Source organism: Eutrigla gurnardus, assembly GCF_963514095.1.
Source record: "Eutrigla gurnardus genome assembly, chromosome: 18".
NCBI classification, from domain to species: domain Eukaryota; kingdom Metazoa; phylum Chordata; class Actinopteri; order Perciformes; family Triglidae; genus Eutrigla; species Eutrigla gurnardus.
The window spans coordinates 22627791-22650078 of record NC_139929.1 but is presented as its reverse complement, the minus strand read 5'-3'; the positions used below and the strand labels follow the sequence as shown (position 1 = coordinate 22650078).

At 42.1% G+C, this 22288-nt stretch overlaps 2 protein-coding genes across 3 annotated transcripts in view; both read left to right on the top strand.

The window, feature by feature from the left end:
* The window catches only part of LOC311028974 (properdin-like), an 80275-nt gene that overhangs the window by 20116 nt on the left and 37871 nt on the right, over positions 1 to 22288 (top strand). The window lies entirely within an intron of this gene.
* Positions 18321 to 22248, top strand: LOC311028843 (uncharacterized protein; the record flags this gene model as incomplete). Its single annotated transcript, XM_084033640.1, has 5 exons — positions 18321 to 18391; positions 20371 to 20582; positions 20661 to 20808; positions 21038 to 21132; positions 21937 to 22248. Exons 2-5 carry the CDS (start codon positions 20424 to 20426, stop codon positions 22246 to 22248), a joined length of 714 nt encoding a protein of 237 aa, XP_083889766.1. The 5' UTR covers positions 18321 to 18391; positions 20371 to 20423.

The window sequence follows — 22288 nt, the reverse complement described above, 5'->3', positions numbered from 1 at the left end:
CCCCCCTAGTTGATCTGCATTCTTTAGCACAGTATCATAAGGCAGTTGTGATTAACCTGGGGGTAAAAGTGGACGCAGACCTTAAATTTGCCAGCCAGATTAAAGCTGTAGTGAAGGCAAGCTGTTCCAGTTGAGGCAGCTGGCAAAAATTACACCAGTCCTTCACAGACAGCACATTGAGACAGTAACGCCTTTGTGACCACTCGGCTGGATTACTGTAATGCACTTCATATGGGGGTTAGTGGGTCCTCCATTGCCTGTCTCCTCCATTGCCTGTCTCCAACTGGTACAGAATGCTGCTGCACATCTTTTAACTGGCACAAGCAAATATGAGCATATTTCCCTCTATTTTAGCTTCACTCCACTGGCTGCCCGTCCACTCAAGGATTCATTGGTGGAAATGCTTTTAAGCATTTCCAACCTATGTTATCCTAATCTTTATTGGTGGAAATGCTTTCAAGCATTTCCAACCTATGTTATCCTGTTCGGCCATTTTGTTTATTGGTGGAAATGCTTTGAAGCATTTCCAACCTATGTTATCCTAATCTTTATTTTTTTAAATAATATTATTCTTCTTCCGTACGTTTTTCAGTCGCCTCTAACTTCTGCATACTTTCTGCTACAAAAACCATTCAACTATCAAAATGTTTAGCTCTTTCAGCTCTTTCATGCTCACCTTCAACCTTTTTTTCTGCCTTTCATACTTTTTCATATATTCAGCCTTTTCCATATTTTTTTTTCAATGCATTCCTATGGAGATCAGCCTAAAAACCTCTTTGACATCTTCCTCTTTGAACTCCGACTTGTTTCACATACTTCCACCTACAGACTCCATTTAAACTTTAAACAATCTACAAGACTTTGAACTATAAAACTCTTGTTCGGTTTTTTTATATCTTTTACAGTTTTTCTATAATCACAGTTTATGTTTTATGTTTTTTTCAGACCTGATCAGAGTTTATAATGGGTGTGTATTGCGCGTGCTAGAGTGGGTGACGTCATCGTCAGAGTGGCAGAGCAGCCCAAAGTACTTCAGATTTTTTTTCTTTCCAAACTCCTCCCGGCCACAATTTACACTCTACACACGTGATATTTTCCAATTTTGTAGACAAACTTGTCCTGTCTCTCACAATGTGCTCAAAAACTCTGTGACATTTACAGAATTTGAACTAGCAACCTCTAAGCGTGGCCACGTTTCTCCCAATCGACTGCAATACAAATTGAGAAGCAGATTTTCAAAGAAACCTGAAACCAGGTCCATTTCTAACTCGCCCTAGCGCCCACATTTCTGACACTAGGAAAAAATAAAAGTGATCAGTGTCTTCAGCAGAGTCTTGTGGCGCTAACGGTAAAATTTTGGCGATAGGAGTAGTACTTCTACTTCTACTACTACTACTACTAATACTTGTACTAATATTACTAGTACTACTGCTAATACTACTACTACTGATACTACTCCTACTACTTCTATTAGTACCCTACTAATACTACAAACAAAAAGAACATTCAAATATTAAAATGTTCAGCTCTTTAAGGACATTTCAACGTGTCTTCAACATTTTTTCCCTTTCATATTCTTTTCAAATATTCAGGTTTTTCATATTTGTTCAGCTATTTAGCTTTTTTCATAATTTTGCACATATTCAGCTTTTTCACACTTTTCACATATTCAGCTTTTTGAATAGGTATACACACGTCCATCTATTCATCCATTTTCTTCCGCTTATCCGGGACCAGGTCGCGGGGGCAGCTGCCTGAGCAGGGGCGCCCAGACTTCCCTCTCCCCGGACACTTCCCCTAGCTCCTCCGGGAGGACCCCAAGGCGTTCCCAGGCCAGCCGGGTGACATAGTCACTCCAGTGTGTCCTGGGTCTTCCTCTGGGTCTCCTCCTGGTGGGGCATGCCTGGAACACCTCCCGAGGGAGGCGTCCAGGGGGCATCCGATACAGATGCCCGAGCCACCTCAACTGGCTCCTCTCGATGTGGAGGAGCAGCGCCTCTACTCCGAGCTCCTCCCGTGTGACGGAGCTCCTCACCCTATCTCTAAAGGAGCGCCCCGCCACCCTGCGGAGGAAGCTCATTTCGGCCGCTTGTATCCGGGATCTTATTCTTTCGGTCACGACCCAAAGTTCATGACCATAGGTGAGGGTAGGAACGTAGATTGACCGGTAAATCAAGAGCTTTGCCTTTTGGCTCAGCTCTCTCTTCACCATGACGGACCGATACAACGACCGCATTACTGCAGCCGCTGCACCGATCCACCTGTCAATCTCACGTTCCATCCTTCCCTCACTCGTGAACAAGACCCCAAGATACTTAAACTCCTCCACTTGAGGCAGGAACTCCCCCCCGACCTGGAGGGAGCAAGCCACCTTTTTCCTCTACACACGTGATATTTTCCAATTTTGTAGACAAACTTGTCCTGTTACTCACAATGTGCTCAAAAACTCTGTGAGATTTACAGAATTTGAACTACACTGCAAAAACTCCTGATCTAACCAAGACTTGCAATCTTATATCTAGCTGTTAAATCTTATTGATCTTGTTATGAGAGTAATATACTATGCAAGAGCAGATTGTGTAAGATTATCAATATTGTTTTAAGAATATATGTCTTTTTTTTCTTACTTAGTTAGTAAATCTTAAAGTTAGTTATTTTACATGCATATTAAGCTAAATTACTGTCAGAGACATTGTTTGAGGCCACATTGTGTCTTTTAAGACTGTTTTTTAGCTGTGAGAACTTGTTTCAAGACTGCCCAGTAACTGCTTAATAATCACATTTAGGGTTAATTCACATTATTTTAATTATTCCAAATACTGGTGTTGTGTCAACATCAACACATTTATTTACAAAGCAGTAACAAAGTGAGTAATCATAGGTAGTAACAAATCATTCCTACAATCACTACAAAATAGGCAATAACAAACCACAGATATCAGCAGTATCAACTCACCACATTGATCCAATGTGGTTATTAATTTCCATTTTTAAGTGCAATGGCATCATCAAGGTTATATTTTGTCAAAACATACACCCTGTTTTTGAAACTGACTGGATAATATGATGTATGATCAACTAGCTTTTCAGCATCTATCAACTCTGTTGCCTGGGCAAGATTAGGTACAGCAACTTCATATGCCAAAAGATCTCCATTCAAACCCAGAGTCTCATAAAGCTGATATTCTAAATAATACAATGAACTGTCTACCACATAAATGTTTTTTATAAGTCCAAAGACAGGTACCGTCTCATTTGCATTGGTGATTATCAGAGACCTTTCACTGACGTACTTGTTACCATTGAGAACAAGCCACTTTACTGTGACTGCATGTTGCATGCCGTCAATCCCCAAAAAATCTCTCATCTTTGCTGTAATGTACTCCATATTTGTCACTTCTGAGACAGGACCCAATTCCTTCTCATGTACAAAAATGGGATGCTCAGTGCCCATTTCATTTTGACAACATTCAAAAAGCTGATTATGGTTCACAAGTGACTTACAGACATTTTTGAAGTTCAATTTAGATGACCACTGTTTGAAATAACAGTGCTTTGACTCAAATCTCATGCACATATGCCTTATCAAAGGGCCCAGAGAAATAATTTGAGTAGGGAGATGCAGTATGTAACGTTGCTTAGGAATTACATTATTCCCAGGAAAAGTTGCTTAAACTGTTTCAGATGCTGTTCAATCATATTTTTCAGTCTTAATACAGTTTGCACAGACAAAACAGGGGCAAAAAGTATCTGAACTATCTCAATCAAGTCCAAAACAAACTGAACATATACATTTTTCTCTATACTGTTCAAAAGAAAAGGCATGATCTTCAACAATATCAGCATTTGGCCAGAGGACTATTTAAGTTTGTTACCATTAGATGCCAAGGTACTGACACTGATAGGACAGGGTTTGTCACGTACATCTACTGGTGACAAATGAAAACTCTGCATTGCTGAATTGAACATGTCCAACTCCATCTGTCCAGACAGAACAAGGTATTTTAACACACACTTGATTTCCATGGGTGCAACAACCTCAAGAATGATGTGCATTAGATCCTGTGGAGTTTGCTGAATGAGGTCAAAGGCTGGAAAATCAACCTACTTGCTCCTTCGGTTTATTCCATAGGTGGTTTTGAGGGCTGATTTCAAGAAGTCTGTGCTAGCCCTTTCTATTTCAAGGCACTGTCGAATGTGTTTTTCCATTGTCCTTTTAGTAAAACTTTGTTCTTCAAAATTACTTTGCATTTCCTCAAAGGTACATTCACAATGCCTACACATACTGTAAGCAAAACCAACTCCTTCCTTGAAACCAGCAAGCTCATGTTGTGCAAGTGTATCCCCACAGACTGAAACTACAGCACCAAATAAATGCATTTCACCATTCTGTGTTTGGATTTTAACACCATTATATAGCAACTGTAAGTCTTCATCAATTCTTTGTAATACAACATCAACACCACACTCGTCAATATCCTTAGCTTTCGCTATAGCAAGGAGTCTGATAGCAGCAAGCTTTGACCTAAACTTGGGGTCTATGTTTCCTAAAGTATAATAAACTATCAGTAATTTATTTACCGAAGCGTGTGACCCCAGGGGATAGCATATCTCTATTTCATCACTGTACAAAATCACCTGCAAAGCAAAAGGTTTTACTGAAAACAGTGGGTGGCATTTGAAAAGGCTCCCATCAATAATGTCATACAAAAACCCATCTTTGTGGCAGCTCTGTGGTGTGCTGTTGATCACATCAAAAATCCTGGAATTTGACAACAACTGTTCAAGACTCTTAATTAGGGGTATATAGTAAAAACTTTTGTTTTTGATTGCAAGAACCCTTGATTGTCCTTTCTTAACTCTACAAACCCTTTGAGACATCACTATCTCCTCTGGTTTAACTAGGTTAAAAAGCTTTTGAATGGTGCTGTCCTGAATGTATGTAGTGGCCATCATGGAGAAAGGATCCTGAAAATTGTCCAACATCGCCAGTGCCTCCTCTTGGAGCTGCTCCATACTGTCTGAATGTCTTTCGAAGATCCTCTTCATTGTTTCCCTCAAGGTATTCAGAAGAGCAGTTTGATACTGCTGGACTCCAGAGACAATACTGTTGACACTCCTCTGAAACACAAACAAGAAACAAAATATAAGACACATCCTGTTTGTCCATCACCAAGAATTAGCATAGCCCTTCTCAATAATCCCCTGAACAAGATTTCATACCAAAATGGTCACTGTCCTACAACCACAGGGATTTTATTGTTAAAGGGTCGGCATACATTAGGTACCACTCAAAGAGTAATAGAAGCTCAAGCAATGGAAATTGATTTGATCCCTCGTTTTTCCCTCACCCACGCCAAAATTATATATATATATACATATACATATACATATATATATATATACATACATATATACACATATATATACATATATACATATATATGTGTACATCCATATATACACACACACACACACACACACATATATATATATATATATATATATATATATATATATATATATACTGTATATGCACACACACATACAGTACATATACATACATATATTACAAATATATAGTTAGTGATTTCTTTTGATGGACCCTTGCTGTAATTGGGACACGACATGACCATGTATTGCTAAAAGAAATAGAAGGTCTTCACACTTTTGTGTGTGTATAATCTAGCTGTTACAAAATATGGGACTGCTGTTGCTCTGACAATGGGATTGATTCTAAAATTATCCAGTTATAGAATTGTCAGTTTTCATACTGTAGAAAGGATTGCATGAGCAGATTTACATAAATTGTTTGATTTAAATTTACTAATGAATATGTATATTATTTAAACTGTATTCAGTCTGGTGCATTGGAAAGGGTGTTTATATACAATTCAAAAAATGTTAACATAATATTAATGACACTGAGTTATGGTAGTGGAATACCTGGGACAGGTGGCATCTTTCCCGGACATTGATGGCAAATACAGCTGCACGTCTAGTAAGATTCTCACTTGATGCACCAGCTCCTTCCTGTAAACATGTTGGGCCCTAGTTTCGTGGCGCAGTGCAGGGCGGCGCAGGGTGGCAGAGCCGGCGCAATGCAAGTTTTGACCCGCGCAGCCTTGCGCACGGTCAGTTTGGCAGTTTGGTGGATCGCCTGCGCCAAGATGGGTGTGGCGGCGCAGCAGGGGGAGGCGTCACAGATTCAGCTTGGCGTAGCGGAAGTTTCTTGGAAAAAAGCCTCGCCGAGACTTCGCTGAAAGCTCGCCAGCTCCGACCTGGTCTACTCTCAGCGCAAGGCGTAAATAAAGTCCATTCATTCAAGGCGAATCACAGCTGGCGGAGTGGAAGTTTGGCTGACAGCGCGCAGTGCGCACACGTCACCGAGACCTCACAGGCAGGTTTCCACAGTTCCAGGCACATTTAAATGCAATACATAATCACAACAAACACTATTTAATGCAACTAATTGAATCAATACGTGAATTTATATCTATATAGATTGTCCCATCACATCTGACGTCAGATCAAAGGCGGATGGCACGCGTAACGGAAACTCAGCCTCTCGGACCAAAACATCTCCCTCTCTCTCTCCTGTTTTTTTATAATATCGGCATTGTTATTATTATGATACGCACGCACAGCGCGTGATGCGCGTGGTGGGAGCGGCGGCGCTGCTTCTGTCATCGGGTTGTCAAGTGACGGAACTTGCACTGAACCTCCCCTAACGCATTAAAGGTGAGGAGAGGAGCTCATTTGATTGGTGAAGATCTGAATCGGCTGTATTAATCCCAGTCCACGCCTCGTCTCCCACTCACGCCTTCTTCTCCTCCCTCTTTCCCACTTGCGCGGGTGGGAGTGACGGGAGGTGAGCCTGCGCGAGCCTGCGCGGTGCACGAAACTTGCAAAGTCCAGGCGGACCCACCCCGTCGGCGTGGCGCAGGTGCGCTGAGAGCTGACTGCGCCTGGTCTACGAAACTAGGGCCCGATATGTTAATATACCATTCACTGCATGAAAAGTCGGATTTTCGTCCCTGTAAACGCCCGAAAATCTCCCTAATTTTCGGGAGTTAACGACAATTTACAGGCTGCGAACGCCGCGTTCGTCTGTGCCGAAAATTGTCGGAAACGAACCACAGCGAAGGCTCTAATTAGCATATGAATAGCGGCGAAACCCCGCCTGGCCAGAGATGGCTTGAATATCCTCACTCAGGATTGGATGAAACCACTAGTTTTAAACAAGTATAATCGCTCGTGATTGGTTGGCAGATCTGGTCATTATAAATGTAAAGCCAACCCACGTTGGTAGATCTGTCACTATTGGTCAACCTGATGAGTCATTATAAATGTAAACCCCACCCCCGTTGGCAGATGTGTTACTATTGGTCACACTGGGTCTTTTAAACAAGAATAATCACTAGTGATTGGTTAGCAGATCTATCACTATATATATATATATACATATATACATATATATATATATATACACACACACACATATATATATATATACATATGTTTATATATATATATATATATGTATATTTATACATATATATACACATTTATTTTTATTTATTTATATATTTATAAATATAAATATTAATGAATTTATTGAGGAAAGGAAAAATTGCCAGGAGGAAGTATTCAAAGAAAGAGCTTTATTGACAACACAACACACAAATGAACTGGCGACATTCTGTCCGAATTTGGTCAATTTTACAGCCGCCTGCGGTGCGTGGCCCTGTACTTGGGAGTCTTCTCTAATCGCGACTGTAGAGTCGCACAGAGCTCGGTGAGCTCCTGGCTACGAGAGGATGGAGGTCGCACAATCCATCCAGACACCCCGCCAACGACGCCGTCCTCCTCATCAGACATGATGTCTGTGGTGGCGCACTTCCAACGGTCCGCCTCATCGCCAGCAAGCACACTCCGTCTCGCTTCCAGCAGCTGTAAAACAATCAATAAAGACAATCAGTACTGCGCGATGCACTGCGCATGGACACAACACATCTATTAATGCACCTGAAAATAGGTTTAGGTAGGTTTGGTCACATTGACCAAAAACGGATCTAATAAGTCTTACCCTCTTTCTCCTGGAACGACTCCGAGCTGACGTCTTCACAGCTTCCGCCTGCGATGCGAGATCAGGCTGTGTGTGTCTGAAGCTCCTGCGTACCGTTTAATAGTATGTCTTACAGGCAGCTGGAAAACAATTAAATGAGTGGTATGAATAAGAAAACTTAAGTCACAGTAAAATTAAAACAAGGAAGAAGAAAACAGTAAAAGTTACTTACACACAATGGCGTCGTAATTCAGCGTCATAGAAATCCGGACAAAGCTCCGAGCAAGTAAGAGGTCACAGCTTCGTTATGAGGCGAGGTTCGTCTGTGAAAACAAAATGAACAGTTAAGATCGGTATCTACTGTTAACGCATCTATTTCCTTATACAGCAGAATGAAAGCATATTCTTTAAATCGTACCCTTACTCCGGTTCGTAGCGCCTACAATTCGTCTCCGAGTTGTGAAGACGGCGTACTGCTTCCTGTAAAAGACCAACAACGTACACTTAACAAAGCAACTTAACGTTGCACTGGTTCCTCTCTCTTGTTCTTTTACAAGGCTACTATGCTACTTTTAGCTTGGACTATTAGCTTTTAAGCTACTTTTAGCTTGGGCTTGCTTTGCTAATTTTAGCTTAGCTAGCAGTCACCGAACATATTCTTACCGCAATCATCCTGAGAGTCTCCAGCAGTCCTGGGACATCCTGAGAGTCTCCAGCAGTCCTGGATATAAGAATTATAACATTTAAACCACATTTTCTTAAGTGAAGCCTCTCAGAGCAGCATCCCTGCTGCCGGTGAACGTGAACGTCTCGTCATCGTTCCCCCCACTGAATGAGGCGCCCGGTGTCTGCATCAGTCCCTTTAACGGACAACGGTGCACGGCGTTATTAATCACCGTAAGTAAATATATAACCACGGTTTAACATAAGCACTATATTATTAGTTAACGTCGGTAAAAACGGCACATTTTCCGCTTCGCTTGCGCTCGCTAACCCCTAAATGGTAAATTAGCGTCAGTAGGCTAGCCGGCTGGAAGGACCTTCGATTCGTAACGTTAACGTACAATGCCAACAACAATAAAGTAACGTTCATTATCAATACGATTTAAAAGTCAGCTGGAAACGTAAAAGTCATGTTACAGTATACTTACATGTGTACGCGGTTTGTGTCGGGCTCCTCGCCAGAATCACCGCAGTCGTCCGCCATTATCCAAAACTTGTGAAGTCAGACGAGCCGCAATGCATTTTGGGAAGTTGAGTAGATTTAGCAAGGTCCGCTGTACTCAGAAATTCTTGCCAATGCAGTATACATCCGGGCATTTCTCGCGTGCACAAATTCACATACTATTGTATGTGAACGCACTACGTACTCAAATTTACGTCACAATTAAGTACGAGTAGGACGTTAGTATGGCATTTCTAACACAAGCCTATGATCTATGAACCCATCCTTGACCCTCTAGCAGAACTACGACCAGCCATTATAAAGCAGTTTATAGTTGTTAATGTTGTGTCAAAAGGTACTGCATTTAAACATGTTACTGCGCAAGTTTCCTGGCTTCATCCCCATCCGGACAGACATTTTTATGGAAAGCCAATAGAAGTTTGGAGCTTGCAGGGAACAGACACGTCATACCCAGCATCATTTCTGCCTGTTGAGCGCATTGCTGGGAGATGTGTGGTTAACACATCCACTGTGCATTTAAGCAAGACCAAAGAAACGGTCACTGTAGTCATACCACTATGCACAGTGGTTGAGCTCTAGGAGACTGTGATGTTGTTTGCATAAATGTACATTTTACCTTTGTGGCAAAGCCTGATTAAAAGTAATTGTTGAAGCAAATTGTTTTGTGTATCTTTGAATGAAGATGAAATTAAGTTATATCTTTGAATGAAGATGAAATGAAGTTAACACCTTTCAGAAAAATGTCACCTGGGGGAAAACTCCCCCTGCTACCCTGATTTGCATTTGTATAGCTCACAGCATTTTCATTTACATGTTAAAGCCTCCCCTAGGATTACGGGGAGGGGGGTCATGGGGGGACAACTGCCAAGCAAGGCCCACGTCAATTCCCGGCAATTTACGTCAGTTTTCGGTGTTTCCTGCAAATTGCCGTTTGCAGTCGTAAACCTGAACTTCCACGTCAATTTACAGGGCTGCTAACTGACGAAAATCCCACTTTTCATGCAGTGATTAGAGTTCAGACTGGTCCACATCAAGTGTTAGCTGTCTATCACTATCAAGATAGCCAACATAACGTTACATCTTACCTGATGATTAGGACGTTGAATCTGGAAATCCTCAAGCTCCTGCTGCAACGTTTCATTTGGGGTGACAGGTGTATTGGCTTCACTGCTGGTCCTTTGCATTCCTCTTGTTTGAGTGGCACAGTCAGAAAATATTGGTATATCAAAATGTTCACCTCCAACCCTAGATGGCTCAGATGTAGTTGCTGTCATCCATCCAGTGGGTGGGTGCCCAGTTGCAAGATACAGAGCATGTGTGCGTCTGATATGGTAGTAGAAGGAGTTGAAGACTCTGTATTCTTCGGTACAACCATCAATTCTGCAGCTCCTCCCCCTTCCAAGATGGCAGCATGTCCTTTGTCTCTGTCAGGTGTCTGTCTGTTTTAGTGTTTTTTGTGGATTTTAAGGATTTTTATCTCAGGATTTTGCGCCGATAAATGGCCAACTCTCAAAGGTCTGTGGATTGTTCATGTTTTGTCTGCTTTGGAAGGCTGCTCTGCCTTATGCTCTGGCCTGCTCCTTTTGCTTGTGGACTGGTTGCTAGCCGTGGCTTGTTCCGAGCTCTTTGAAACTGTGAGGTGCGATTGACTTTCTGCCTGGAGCTGCTGTAGTGGGGCTTGAGATTGGTCCTAAATCACAGCAGCACACAGCAGTTTCTTATACACTGCTTTGGGGCTTGGGATCCACCTCACCCATCCTGCACTGCTTTAGAGGCCTGCTCCATCCATCCTGCTCTATAGCCTAAGGCCTTTCCATCCAGTCACCCTGCTCTGTATCCTGCGGCCTGCTCTGCAGCCTGAAGCCTGAAGCTTGCTTCATCATCCTGCTCTACAGCCTGCGGCCTGTTACATCCTCCCTGCTCTACAGCCTGCGGCCTGTTACATCCTCCCTGCTCTGCAGCTTGAGGCCTGTTACATCCTCCCTGCTCTGCAGCCTGAGGCCTTTCCATCCACCCTGCTCTGCAGCCTGAGGCCTGTTACATCCTCCCTGCTCTGCAGCCTGAGGCCTTTCCATCCACCCTGCTCTGCAGCCTGAAGCCTGCTCCATCCACCCTGCTCTGCAGCCTGGTTCATCACCCTGCTCTGCAGCCTGAGGCCTTTCCATCCACCCTGCCCTGCAGCCTGCGGCCTGTTCCATCCACCCTGCTCTGCAGCCTGAGGCCTTTCCATCCACCCTGCCCTGCAGCCTGTTCCATCCACCCTGCTCTGCAGCCTGAAGCCTGGTTCATCACCCTGCTCTGCAGCCTGAGGCCTTTCCATCCACCCTGCTCTGCAGCCTGCGGCCTGCTTCATCACCCTGCTCTGCAGCCTGCTTCATCACCCTGCTCTGCAGCCTGCGGCCTGCTTCACCATCCTGCTCTGCAGCTTGAAGCCTGGTTCATCACCCTGCTCTGCAGCCTGCGGCCTGTTCCATCCACCCTGCTCTGCAGCCTGCGGCCTGCTCCATCCACCCTGCTCTGCGATACACCGCTTCCTTGCACGTCGTATTTCTTTCTTGGGACTAGACTCTGTGCAGGTACTATGCATTCTTTATTCACGGTCCTCATCGCTACTGTGACTCTCTTGGTCTTTGGGTTAACCAGCCACCATGGGGAGTGCACATCAGCTATTGTGCTTTCTCCTCCAATTATTCCAAACCCTGAAACCAATAATTTGCTTAGTGAACGAAGTGAACAAGTGCTGATTCATTTTTATATGGATTCTTTTATCTTTGCACAATGGTTATGTCTTGTTTGCACCTCTGTCTTAGAATCAAACTTCATATTGTCTGATAAGTCTCTTGTCATGTTGCATGCTAGACTACACTCCAAAACAGAAACACCTAGCAACCTTGAAATTACTAGGAAAAGATTTCTGTTGTTTATTTTACTTTTGATCTCTGGTATTCAGCCAAACCCTGGTCCTGGTACTGCTATCTGTAACACACCTGCTGAATTTAAGGATAGAACCGGGCTAGGTGTAATCCATTTGAATATTCGTAGTCTGCCATCAAAGATTGATATGCTGCACATCTGGGCAAAATCAACTGATGCAGATGTCATTGTTCTGTCTGAAACGTGGCTTAGCAAATCTTATTCTGACAAAGCCATCTCCATCAAAGGGTATAATGTATTTAGGGCCGACCGCCCCAAGAAAGGGGGCGGGGTTGCAATTTATTGTAAATCAAAATTTAATGTAAATGTCCTGCAGTCCAAATCAATCAGTAAACAGTTTGAGTTCTTCGCCATAAATCTTGAAATTTCAAATGGGTTTTTTATTACTGTTGCGGGCTGTTATAGACCCCCATCAGCTACTGCTGAAGCACTAACTTCTCTGAATCAGCTTTTAGCTGACCTGAATTACAAGGAAATAATATTAACTGGTGATCTAAATTGGGATTGGTTAAATTCTAAATCCGATGCCTTCAAGGATTCCTGTGTTTCATTAAATCTTACACAGCTCATTGAAAGCACCACACACCCTAACTTGAAGTGTCCAGAAAAATCATCTTTAATTGACCTGTTTTTGACTAATGCTCCACACAAGTACTCTATGTCAGGTGTCTTTGCAAATGATATAAGTGACCACTGTGTGATTGCTGCAGTCAGAAATGCCAAAATTCCAAAATCCAAACCTCGTATTTTGATAAAACGTAATATGAAGGCCTTTGTTGAACAGGGGTTCTTCCATGATTTATATAATTTTAACTGGGACCGTATTGAATTGATTGATGATGTAGAGACTGCATGGCAATTCTTCTCTGAGGGTTTCTCTTCCCTGCTTGATAAGCATGCTCCCTTCAGAAGATATAGGGTTAAGGGTAGGGATAATCCCTGGTTCACGCCTGATTTAGCCGATTTACTGCATCATAGAAATCTTGCCTGGGCTAAGGCCAGAAAGACTCAGTCTGAGGCTGATAAACTTATATTTAGGCAACTCAGAAATCGTTTTACCTTTCTTATCAAAAAAGCAAAGTCCAGTTTTTATCTCTCTACAATAACGAAAAATCTAAACGACCCTAAGAAATTTTGGAAAGTGATCAAATCTATCTCAGCCACTGATAATCATAGTGAACTCCCATCCTGTATTGCTAATGACGCTACCACTGTAACTGACAGGGCTACAATACTTGATTGTTTTAATAATCATTTTTCTGCCTCGGGTTCGTTATTTTCTAGGTCTTCTTCCACGATTGCTATGCCTGCCCTTAATCCTGTGTCCTCTGCCCTAGATGTTGGTAACACATCTCTAGGCCATATTTCTGCTGGTCAACCTTCCCTTGTTTTTAGGTTGTTCTCAGTGGAAGAGGTCCTTAGAGCTCTTCTCTCTCTTGACATTACTAAATCTGCAGGCCCAGATCACCTGGAACCATATTTTTTAAAGCTTGCAGCTGATTTTATTGCCAAGCCTCTTCAATATCTTTTTAACCTGTCTATCACTACGAATTGTATTCCTGAAATTTGGAAAGTTGCTTACGTCCTTCCCCTTTTGAAAGGGGGGGACCCTACTTGTTTGAATAATTATCGACCTATCTCCAAGTTGTCCATCCTGTCGAAGGTCCTTGAAGGTCTAGTAAATGACCAGTTGAAGGATTTCCTTCATACTTACAACATTCTCTCTCCATATCAATCCGGCTTCAGGAAACAACACAGCACAATTACGGCCACCCTCAAACTCACCAATGACATAATAGACTGGCTGGATCATAAGAAATTTTGCACAGCTCTTTTTGTTGACCTTTCTAAGGCCTTCGACACAGTCGATCATTCTATTCTGAAGCGACGACTGCTCAACATAGGTTTATCTGAGCAGGCCGTTGGTTGGTTTGATAATTATTTGTTAAATAGAAAACAATGTGTTCACTTTGAAGGCAGTTCATCCAATCTGCTAAATGTTTCTACCGGTGTGCCTCAGGGCTCAGTTCTGGGACCAATTTTGTTTGTTATTTATGTAAATACATTGGGCAGAAACATTCCAAATGCCAAATTTCATTTTTATGCTGATGACACGGTTATCTATTGTTGTGGCTCCACTCTTGCTGAGGCCCTTGGCAACTTACAGATTGCTTTTAACCTTGTGGAAAGTCAGCTCATTGAGCTAAGACTTGTCTTAAACGCTGTCAAAACTAAACTGATGATATTTTCTAATGGCAGGGAAGTACCTGTGTCTCCTCCCAGCATTTCGTCATTACAAGGTTGTGAGATTGAACTTCTGACCTGTTACAAGTATCTCGGCATTTTAATCGATGACCGGCTTTCTTTTATACCACATGTAGAAAACCTGGTAAAAAAATTAAGACTGAAACTGGGATTCTTTTTCCGTCACAGATCTTGTTTTTCTTTTTCTACCAGGAAAAAGTTGGTTGCTGCCACTTTCCTCCCTGTACTTGATTATGGGGACCTCTTGTATATGTATGCCCCTGCAAACTGTCTGCGCTCTCTGGACACCGTGTATCATGGTGCCTTAAGGTTTGTCACTGGATGTAAAGCCCTCACTCACCACTGCACTTTATACGCCCGAGTTGAGTGGCCATCTCTGGCAGCACGCTGCCTTATACATTGGCATATTTTTATTTATAAAGTCATTTTGGGTCTGCTCCCCCTCTATTTATGTAATTATCTCTCCAAATCTCAAAGCAATTACCGCCTACGTTCAAATGAGTTTTATTTATTAAACGTGCCCAAAGTTAACACTGAACTTGGTAAGCACTGTTTTAAGTACGCTGCACCTGCTGCTTGGAATGCACTGCAGAAAACTCTAAAGCTAAAGGAGCTGATCAACCTTGGATCTTTGAAAACTCGTGTGAGAGAAATTGGAGCAGCTTCATACCGCACTTGTTCTTGTTTTAATGTGAATCCGAACTTTTAGTCCTGTTGCTTTTATCTTGTGTTGTATTTTATCTGTGTTTTTTGTGATTTCTGTGTCATGTATGTGTAGTAACTTTTCTGCTGCTGTCTTGGCCAGGCTTCCCTTGAAAAAGAGGCCATTGTGTCTCAATGGGACCGACCTGGTTAAATAAAGGCAAAATAAAAAAAATAAAAAAAAATATAACACGGAAATCTGGATTGCGACTATGTGCTGTGTTAATATGGCTCAAGAGAGACTTCAATGTTAAGGCAACAAAAACGAAGCATATCACACACCTCCAACAGGCCATGTTGTTCTGCCAAAAAAAAAATCAGTGCGGGCAGATGAAAGCTAACTGTAAAAGTTTTAGCCTAATGAAAAGCTTCACTAATGGCAAAATCAAGTCTTAGCATATAGCGACACAAAAATGAATTATACTAGCAAACCGTAAGTACCACAAAGAAACAAAGTTCAAAGCCTAGACTGGAAACGTTCTCACTTCCTGCTATGTTGGTGGGCTCACGAATGCAGGCGACAGTGGTCAATACCAAATCAGGAAGGGCAGGGGGGGTTCATTCTAAGACCTAATTTAACTTGCAAAGTAATGCAATTCAAAAGGGACAAAAACAGGTTTAACAATGAACATATATTTTATAGTTCTTATATCCACAAATTATTTCATTATTATATTATTATCACTATTTACGCTTAGACTGATATGTTATGCACATACTTCCCCTCACTGTACTCCTATGGTCACGTCTGTCACGTTAAGGTTGGAAGAAGAAGAGCTCAGCTAACAGCCACTTCCGATTGAATTCTGCCAAGGAAAGGTAAACTTTTTCATTAAAAAGTAACGTTACATTGAACTGTCAACAAACCATGTATTTTTCTGGGAAATTCTACATTACTGCAGTTATAGTCAATGCGAAAGCTGCGGTCTGGTCCAGCAATAATTTGGCCTCTTTAGCTGATAGGCCAGCACATACCAGTGTTGCCAGATGTACGATAATTATCGTATTTGTACGACAATTTTGCCCTCTGTACGATGTACGATCAATAATCCCAAAAAAGACCAAATATACGATAATTTGAGCATTCCGTGAATGTGTGGTTGTAATTGGTTGTAATCAGCCTGTCGCAACTGTCTGTCGGAGTTTTTTTGTGAATCTGAAGGCATCTGTTTCACGATTGGCTGGAAATTCTAAATGTGAGCTACGAGTGACGTGTATGCGTTTGCCTCAGAACAACGACCGTGATTGGCTGAATAGTCCGCTGCGCCCGCCCCATGAGTGAGGAAAAAAAAAAAAAAAAAAGAAATGAAGAAGAAGCGCTGAAAATGAGTGAACATGTTAGACGCTATTCAACACTAGAGTGACTACAGCGCATCACTAGACTTGTTATTTTGGTTATGACGGGTGTACGATAATTTCCCTCAAAATACGATCATTTTATGTCTCTGGTACGATAATCCTACATTTCTCACCTGGCAACACTGGCACATACCTAACGTTAGCTGACTTTGCGGTTTTGCTGCTGCACAGTGCAGTGAGAAGTTTTCACTTCTGTCACCTCTTGTAAGGCATTTGCGAGCGGGTGCGAGGGAGATTTGCGTGCACGCATGAGTGCGCCTCTGGGCAAATATAGTATAGTGACTGTTTTTAGGCTGTAAAAATGTACTAAATGACGTCGTTTCGAGTAAACTCTGGATGTCGCCACTTCAGGACACTTGGATTGCAGCGGACGAGCAGTATGGAGGAATATTACAAAGTGTTTTTTATGGACCTTTTCGTCCCGGACACTTTTGACGCCCGTTATATGAATTTTAACTGCCGGAGGGTCTGCAGCTGCACTTTGAGTTATAAAAAAACGTTTTCGTGCCTGCCAGGTAAAGGAGTAATAAAAGGGACTGCAAGAAGGGGACAATCATGGATGAACTGGATGAAGTTACTGTATCGATTTTAAATGGTATGTCATGTTTAGGTGTTAAAAAAGCTACATATTATTGTAAATTGTTAGCTAACTTATTAAATGACTGTACATGCTGACACTGATCTCAAAAACAAAATTTGATTTAAACTATTTTACTATTTCAAGACACAAACGTCTAAATTGTATTCTATTTACACAAGAGATAAAATGACGAGAAGATTTGCCCTGTCAAGTTAAATACTGTTAAATGTATAATTTGAAAAGTTTTTAATTGTAGAAGGTTTGTTCATGGTCTTTATAGCTGCCAACATTGATGAGGCCTTGCTCCACACACTCAGTCGTGATGATCTGAGAGACCTTTTTCCTGGGCCGGAACACTTTCTCAGGAGGAAACGAGTGTGGTCTCTTATTAGCCAAGAGGTAACTGGTTACTTACTTTGCTCTGAAAACACCTAGCACAAGACGTTTCTGATTGGGTCTGTTGTTTAAAATTATTTTTTGATCTGCTTCTTTAGGATGAAAATACCACCTTACCAGACAAAGCTGGCCCTGGTGAAACAGAAACTTTGTCTTCACCTAGAGGAACGCCTCCAATCTGCCCCAAGACATCCACTCCTTTGGTGAAGAAAACCCCAAAGAAGACCCTATAGCTTCCCAGTCCTCCAGAATATGTGGTCTATACAGACAGTGAGTTGGAGCAAGCTCGTAAGCACTACTTTGAGATGGCCCGCACTCGTAGAGAGGGGGATTGTGTCATGTCCAAAGAGCTGAGATGCAGGCTGGTGAGGAACACTGTCACCAGCATGATTTCCATCTTAAGAGCAAGTCAGCAAGGAGAGGAGGTCCGGTACCCTTCCAAGCATGAAGTCACTGCAATGGCTAGGAGAGTAGTGGAGTATTATCCTATGCTACAGGATAAAGACGAAACTATGAAACATGTAAGTGATTACAATTTGTGGTATAGTATCTTCTTGCACTGGCATTATGAAGTATGTATGTATTTATTTTTGACTGACATTGTTTATCTGTGACATAAAAAAAAAGAACAGTTTTCATTTTTAATTGTTCTCTCAATGAGTGACATTTTATTTACCACAGATGAGCATTTACAGTTATCTTCAGAAGAGGCTTCAGAATGTGAAGACCCCACAAAAGAGGCAGGGGCCCACACCAGAGAGGGGCCACCCAAACAAAAGGCATCGCATTGACTTCTCAACAAGTGACCAGGGAGAAGATTATGATGCAGACTCAAGTGGTGGATCAACAATTATTTTGCATCAAACACCTGAGAGCAGTTCTGATGATGGCCACAGCTCATGTAAGTGGAAACGTAATTTTGGCATGATGCTACGCAATATTATGATAGTTTTAGATATCATGATATATTACAGTCATTGATATTTTACATTTCAATTCTGATTGGGTCTTGATATATTGTGATGTGACTGGTGATATCTCCATTTGTTTTCATTCATTTGGCTTTCTAAAGAACATAAAGAGCACATGTTGCTGAATCTATAACATACATAACATTACTCTGTGTGTGGAGGGGGTTCATATACATATATTTTGCACTTTTAATTGTCAGATTATCTTTACAGTCATTAGCCATAGCAGACAGTTTTCTAAGACTGTGAAATTTGGTTGCTAGCAGGGCCGTAGCCAGGATTTCAAAATTAGTGAGGTCCGTCCCAGGAAAGACACCCCTTTTACCAGTTTTTGCACAAACCATACCAAAATGTCACCTACAAAAATAAGTACACTGATATACTTGTTGGCAAAAAGAAAATGTTTTTATTGTGCTAGCAGTGTGTGTGTGTGTGTGTCAGTCAGTCATCCTCCACATGCTCCTCTCTCTGCATTGGCCCTCTGAAATGACATAGAATACACAAACATAAGTTAAAATGATCACCCCGATTACATTTTAATTTTTGTAGTTCACAGGATCCAGAGCATCGAAGGCAACTGTTTCATTCTGACTGTTTTCTCTATGTCCTGGTCCTCTCTGGATTTTCCTCTCTCTGTTTTTCTGTCTGAGCTCTCTCTCCTGTCTGTGCTGCTGGTTGTCTGTGTTCTCCTGTCTGTGTTTCTGGTCCTATTTGTTCTCCTGTCTGTGTTTCTGGTCCTATTTGTTCTCCCGTCTGTGTTTCTGGTCCCCTCTGTTGTTCTGACTGAACTGGTCCTCCTGATTCTCCACTCCATTCTCTCTGTTCATCCATTCCACTTGGTTTTCCACTCTGCCCTATCTCTTCTCCTCTGCTCTCTCCACTATCTCTCGTCTCTTCTGTCTTTCCACATAGTTCTTTGCTCTGTCCTGTCTCTTCTCCACTCTTTACAGTAGCTCCGCACTTCTTTCTATCCTGTTTCCTCTGCTCATTCTCCTCTTCTCTGTCCTCATTTTCACACGGCCTGTTTTTCTTTTGAACAAATTAATCCAACATACTTTGTTGAATTTTTTTTCTTTTTGACATTTTTCACTCTTCAGACAGTCACTGATTTGTTTTGTTTTTTCTTCTGTAGGGGGAAATCAAAAGAGGTTGATTAGACCTTATTGATTATATACATAGGCCTAACATTATAAGCCTATGGCCTATGAGAGAGAGACTGTTCTCATCATGATCGCTTATTATCTTATTGTTTACACACACACACACACATACACACACTTGCTACGCTATGAGCCTCTGTTGTCATGGTTACCAACTCGCGGTGAGATACCGCCAGGGCAGCCGGCAAAATGTTTTATCTCGGGAGTCGGACGTTTAGCGTTCCCGTGACCGTCCACAATATATTTTGCCGACCTCCCCCAAGTTTTACCGTCGCTCTCTCGTCTACTTGAATGTCACCCGGTCTGACTGCTGTCTGCCGGACTCCATCTGAACGCTCCTCATACGTTCGGCTACTTAGCCTACTGTGTCGACTAAGACCGAAAATAGTGGATCAATACTGCAAGTTTACACTGTTGGATCGCTTCGATCATTGGTTTAACTTGTTCTGCTTGTAGCATAATATTTAAAAGCTGTCACTCACCTGTCAACTCGCAGTGTTGTCTGTGGTCATCTCTTCTGTAAATTTCCCGCGACTTCCGCAGATAGATAACTTCCTGTGGTTTCAAAATAAAAGCTGTCCGGTGACGGTGTGTTAATATGCTGTTCGGGGCCCACTTTTTTTTTTCTCAGAATTTTTTTACCGAGGTCCGGACCTCGGTGACCTCATAGCTGGCTACGGCCCTGGTTGCTAGTATCATTCAGATTGACATGTATCATACCCATTACTGATTTGTGTTCTCCATTTTAGTAGACAAGGATAGTCTGACGACACAGGCCAGACATTACAAGACTCTGCAGGAGATGTACAAGAAACCAAAACCCAACCAAGCTGCCATCTCCCAAATCCTTGACCTCGAGTTTCAAGCAAGAAGAGCTTTCATCGACAGTGATGCCCTGAAAGAAGAGGACAGGGCAACAAAGATCCTGGATGCATATCCATGTTTCAAGGAGCTTCATAATGTAAGCAATTTACTTGTTATTTTGGCGTATCCACAAAGCAATCATTGTTGCAGGTTTTAACACTTACTTGCATTATAGGTGATGGGTGAGCTGCAGCGGATCCTGGATATGGGCAACCGCCAATTCATAGATGAAGTAAAGAAGAGATGGGACGACTTTTGCGCCAAGTTGCAGTTTTACGGTGTTTGGAAGAAAGTGATGAAGCCACCCATGACCCTGGATGGAGGTAAGTCATTTTGCTATCTCTCTAATATACTGTGTAGCTGTTTCCACAGACATGGGTGTGAATAGGATTGTGTATGTTGCCAATATGTAACACTGATTAAATAAACCCAGGATAATAGTACTCGTCATGGTTACAAAGTAAGAATTTTCTGTGACCACAACATGAAACTGATAATAGTCATGTTTAGGCAGGGTAACTTTGAACTAAAATTTGATTTGTTGTGTTCTAGTGGAATTCAGGGCACTCCCCACACTCTTTCCCTCACCAAGTGCACCGCCTAAGAAGCTGGGACATGCCAGTGAGGCATTGCTTCATGTCCTTCAGGTGAGAGTTTGTTCACATTTTGTCAACACTTAATGTTTGTCTGCTAGTTTGTCTGCAAGGGCTAATACTTTGTACTTTATCTCTAGTCCTTAATGGTGTGTAATGGATGTGGGTAGGGCATGGAAAGGGACGACTCAAGGGATTGTTTTCCAGCATTTATCTGCTCCTGCAGAAGACAATATAACCCATTAATTGCCTTCTGGTCTTTTTCTACACCCCTGCTCCTCAACATGCAAAATAACAGAATTGACACTAGGAAATGGATGCTAAAGTCTCTAAAGTGCTACGTTGGTCACATGACTCAGGGTGGTCTGCCGTAACACAAGTGGCATTTTTCCACACAATTTAGTCTCAGCAATGCAAAACGACACTGTGATGGGGGCTACAGAAACTTAGGAGGTACAGAGGAGGTGATGTGCCGCAAGGTCATTTCCCCAGGAAACATTAATGAAAATAATGGTAAATAAAAATAACTCATTGAGATAAAAATCACAAGTACTCAACAAAATCATTAAGTGATGAGTAAAATTCACAGATACAAATTGATAAGAATGAATAAAGTGCATTTTTAGCTTTTTTTCAGGTGCATGATCTCATGGCATGTTTCTATCAGTGGTCCTGTCTTTAAAACAGAAGACAGTCTGCTTTCATATACCACATGCATGCTAGTATAGTCTCATCATGGATAGATGCATGTACATAAGGCTGTATAACAGTTTTAGTAGTAGGACTGGTCTGGTAGTTTTTCTGTTGTACCCTAAAGAAATGTGCGTTTTTTTTTTCTTCTTTCTTCTTTTTCTTTAGCCAACAGAAGATCCCACCCTCTACCTCCAGAAGAGATCGTTCTCCAGCCCTGTTTTGCTCTTTGATGGGTCCCGCTGTCTTGTCGCAATTGGAACCACTCCCATCACCACATTTGCCAAGGAAGACCTCAGTGAAGGTCTGCTTTATCTCCTGGCTTACTACTACACCCTGCATCTTACATATCCAAAGTGTGTGGCAACCCTGCTCTCCGTCATTCAGACAGAAATATTACAGGACGCTATCCATGAGCGAGACACCACAGCCTCATACAAAAGAGCCATGGCAGACTGGAAAGGCTTTATTGGGAAGTAGAGCTGTTCAGGGGTACCAGGTTAGAAGTATTGTTAAAAAG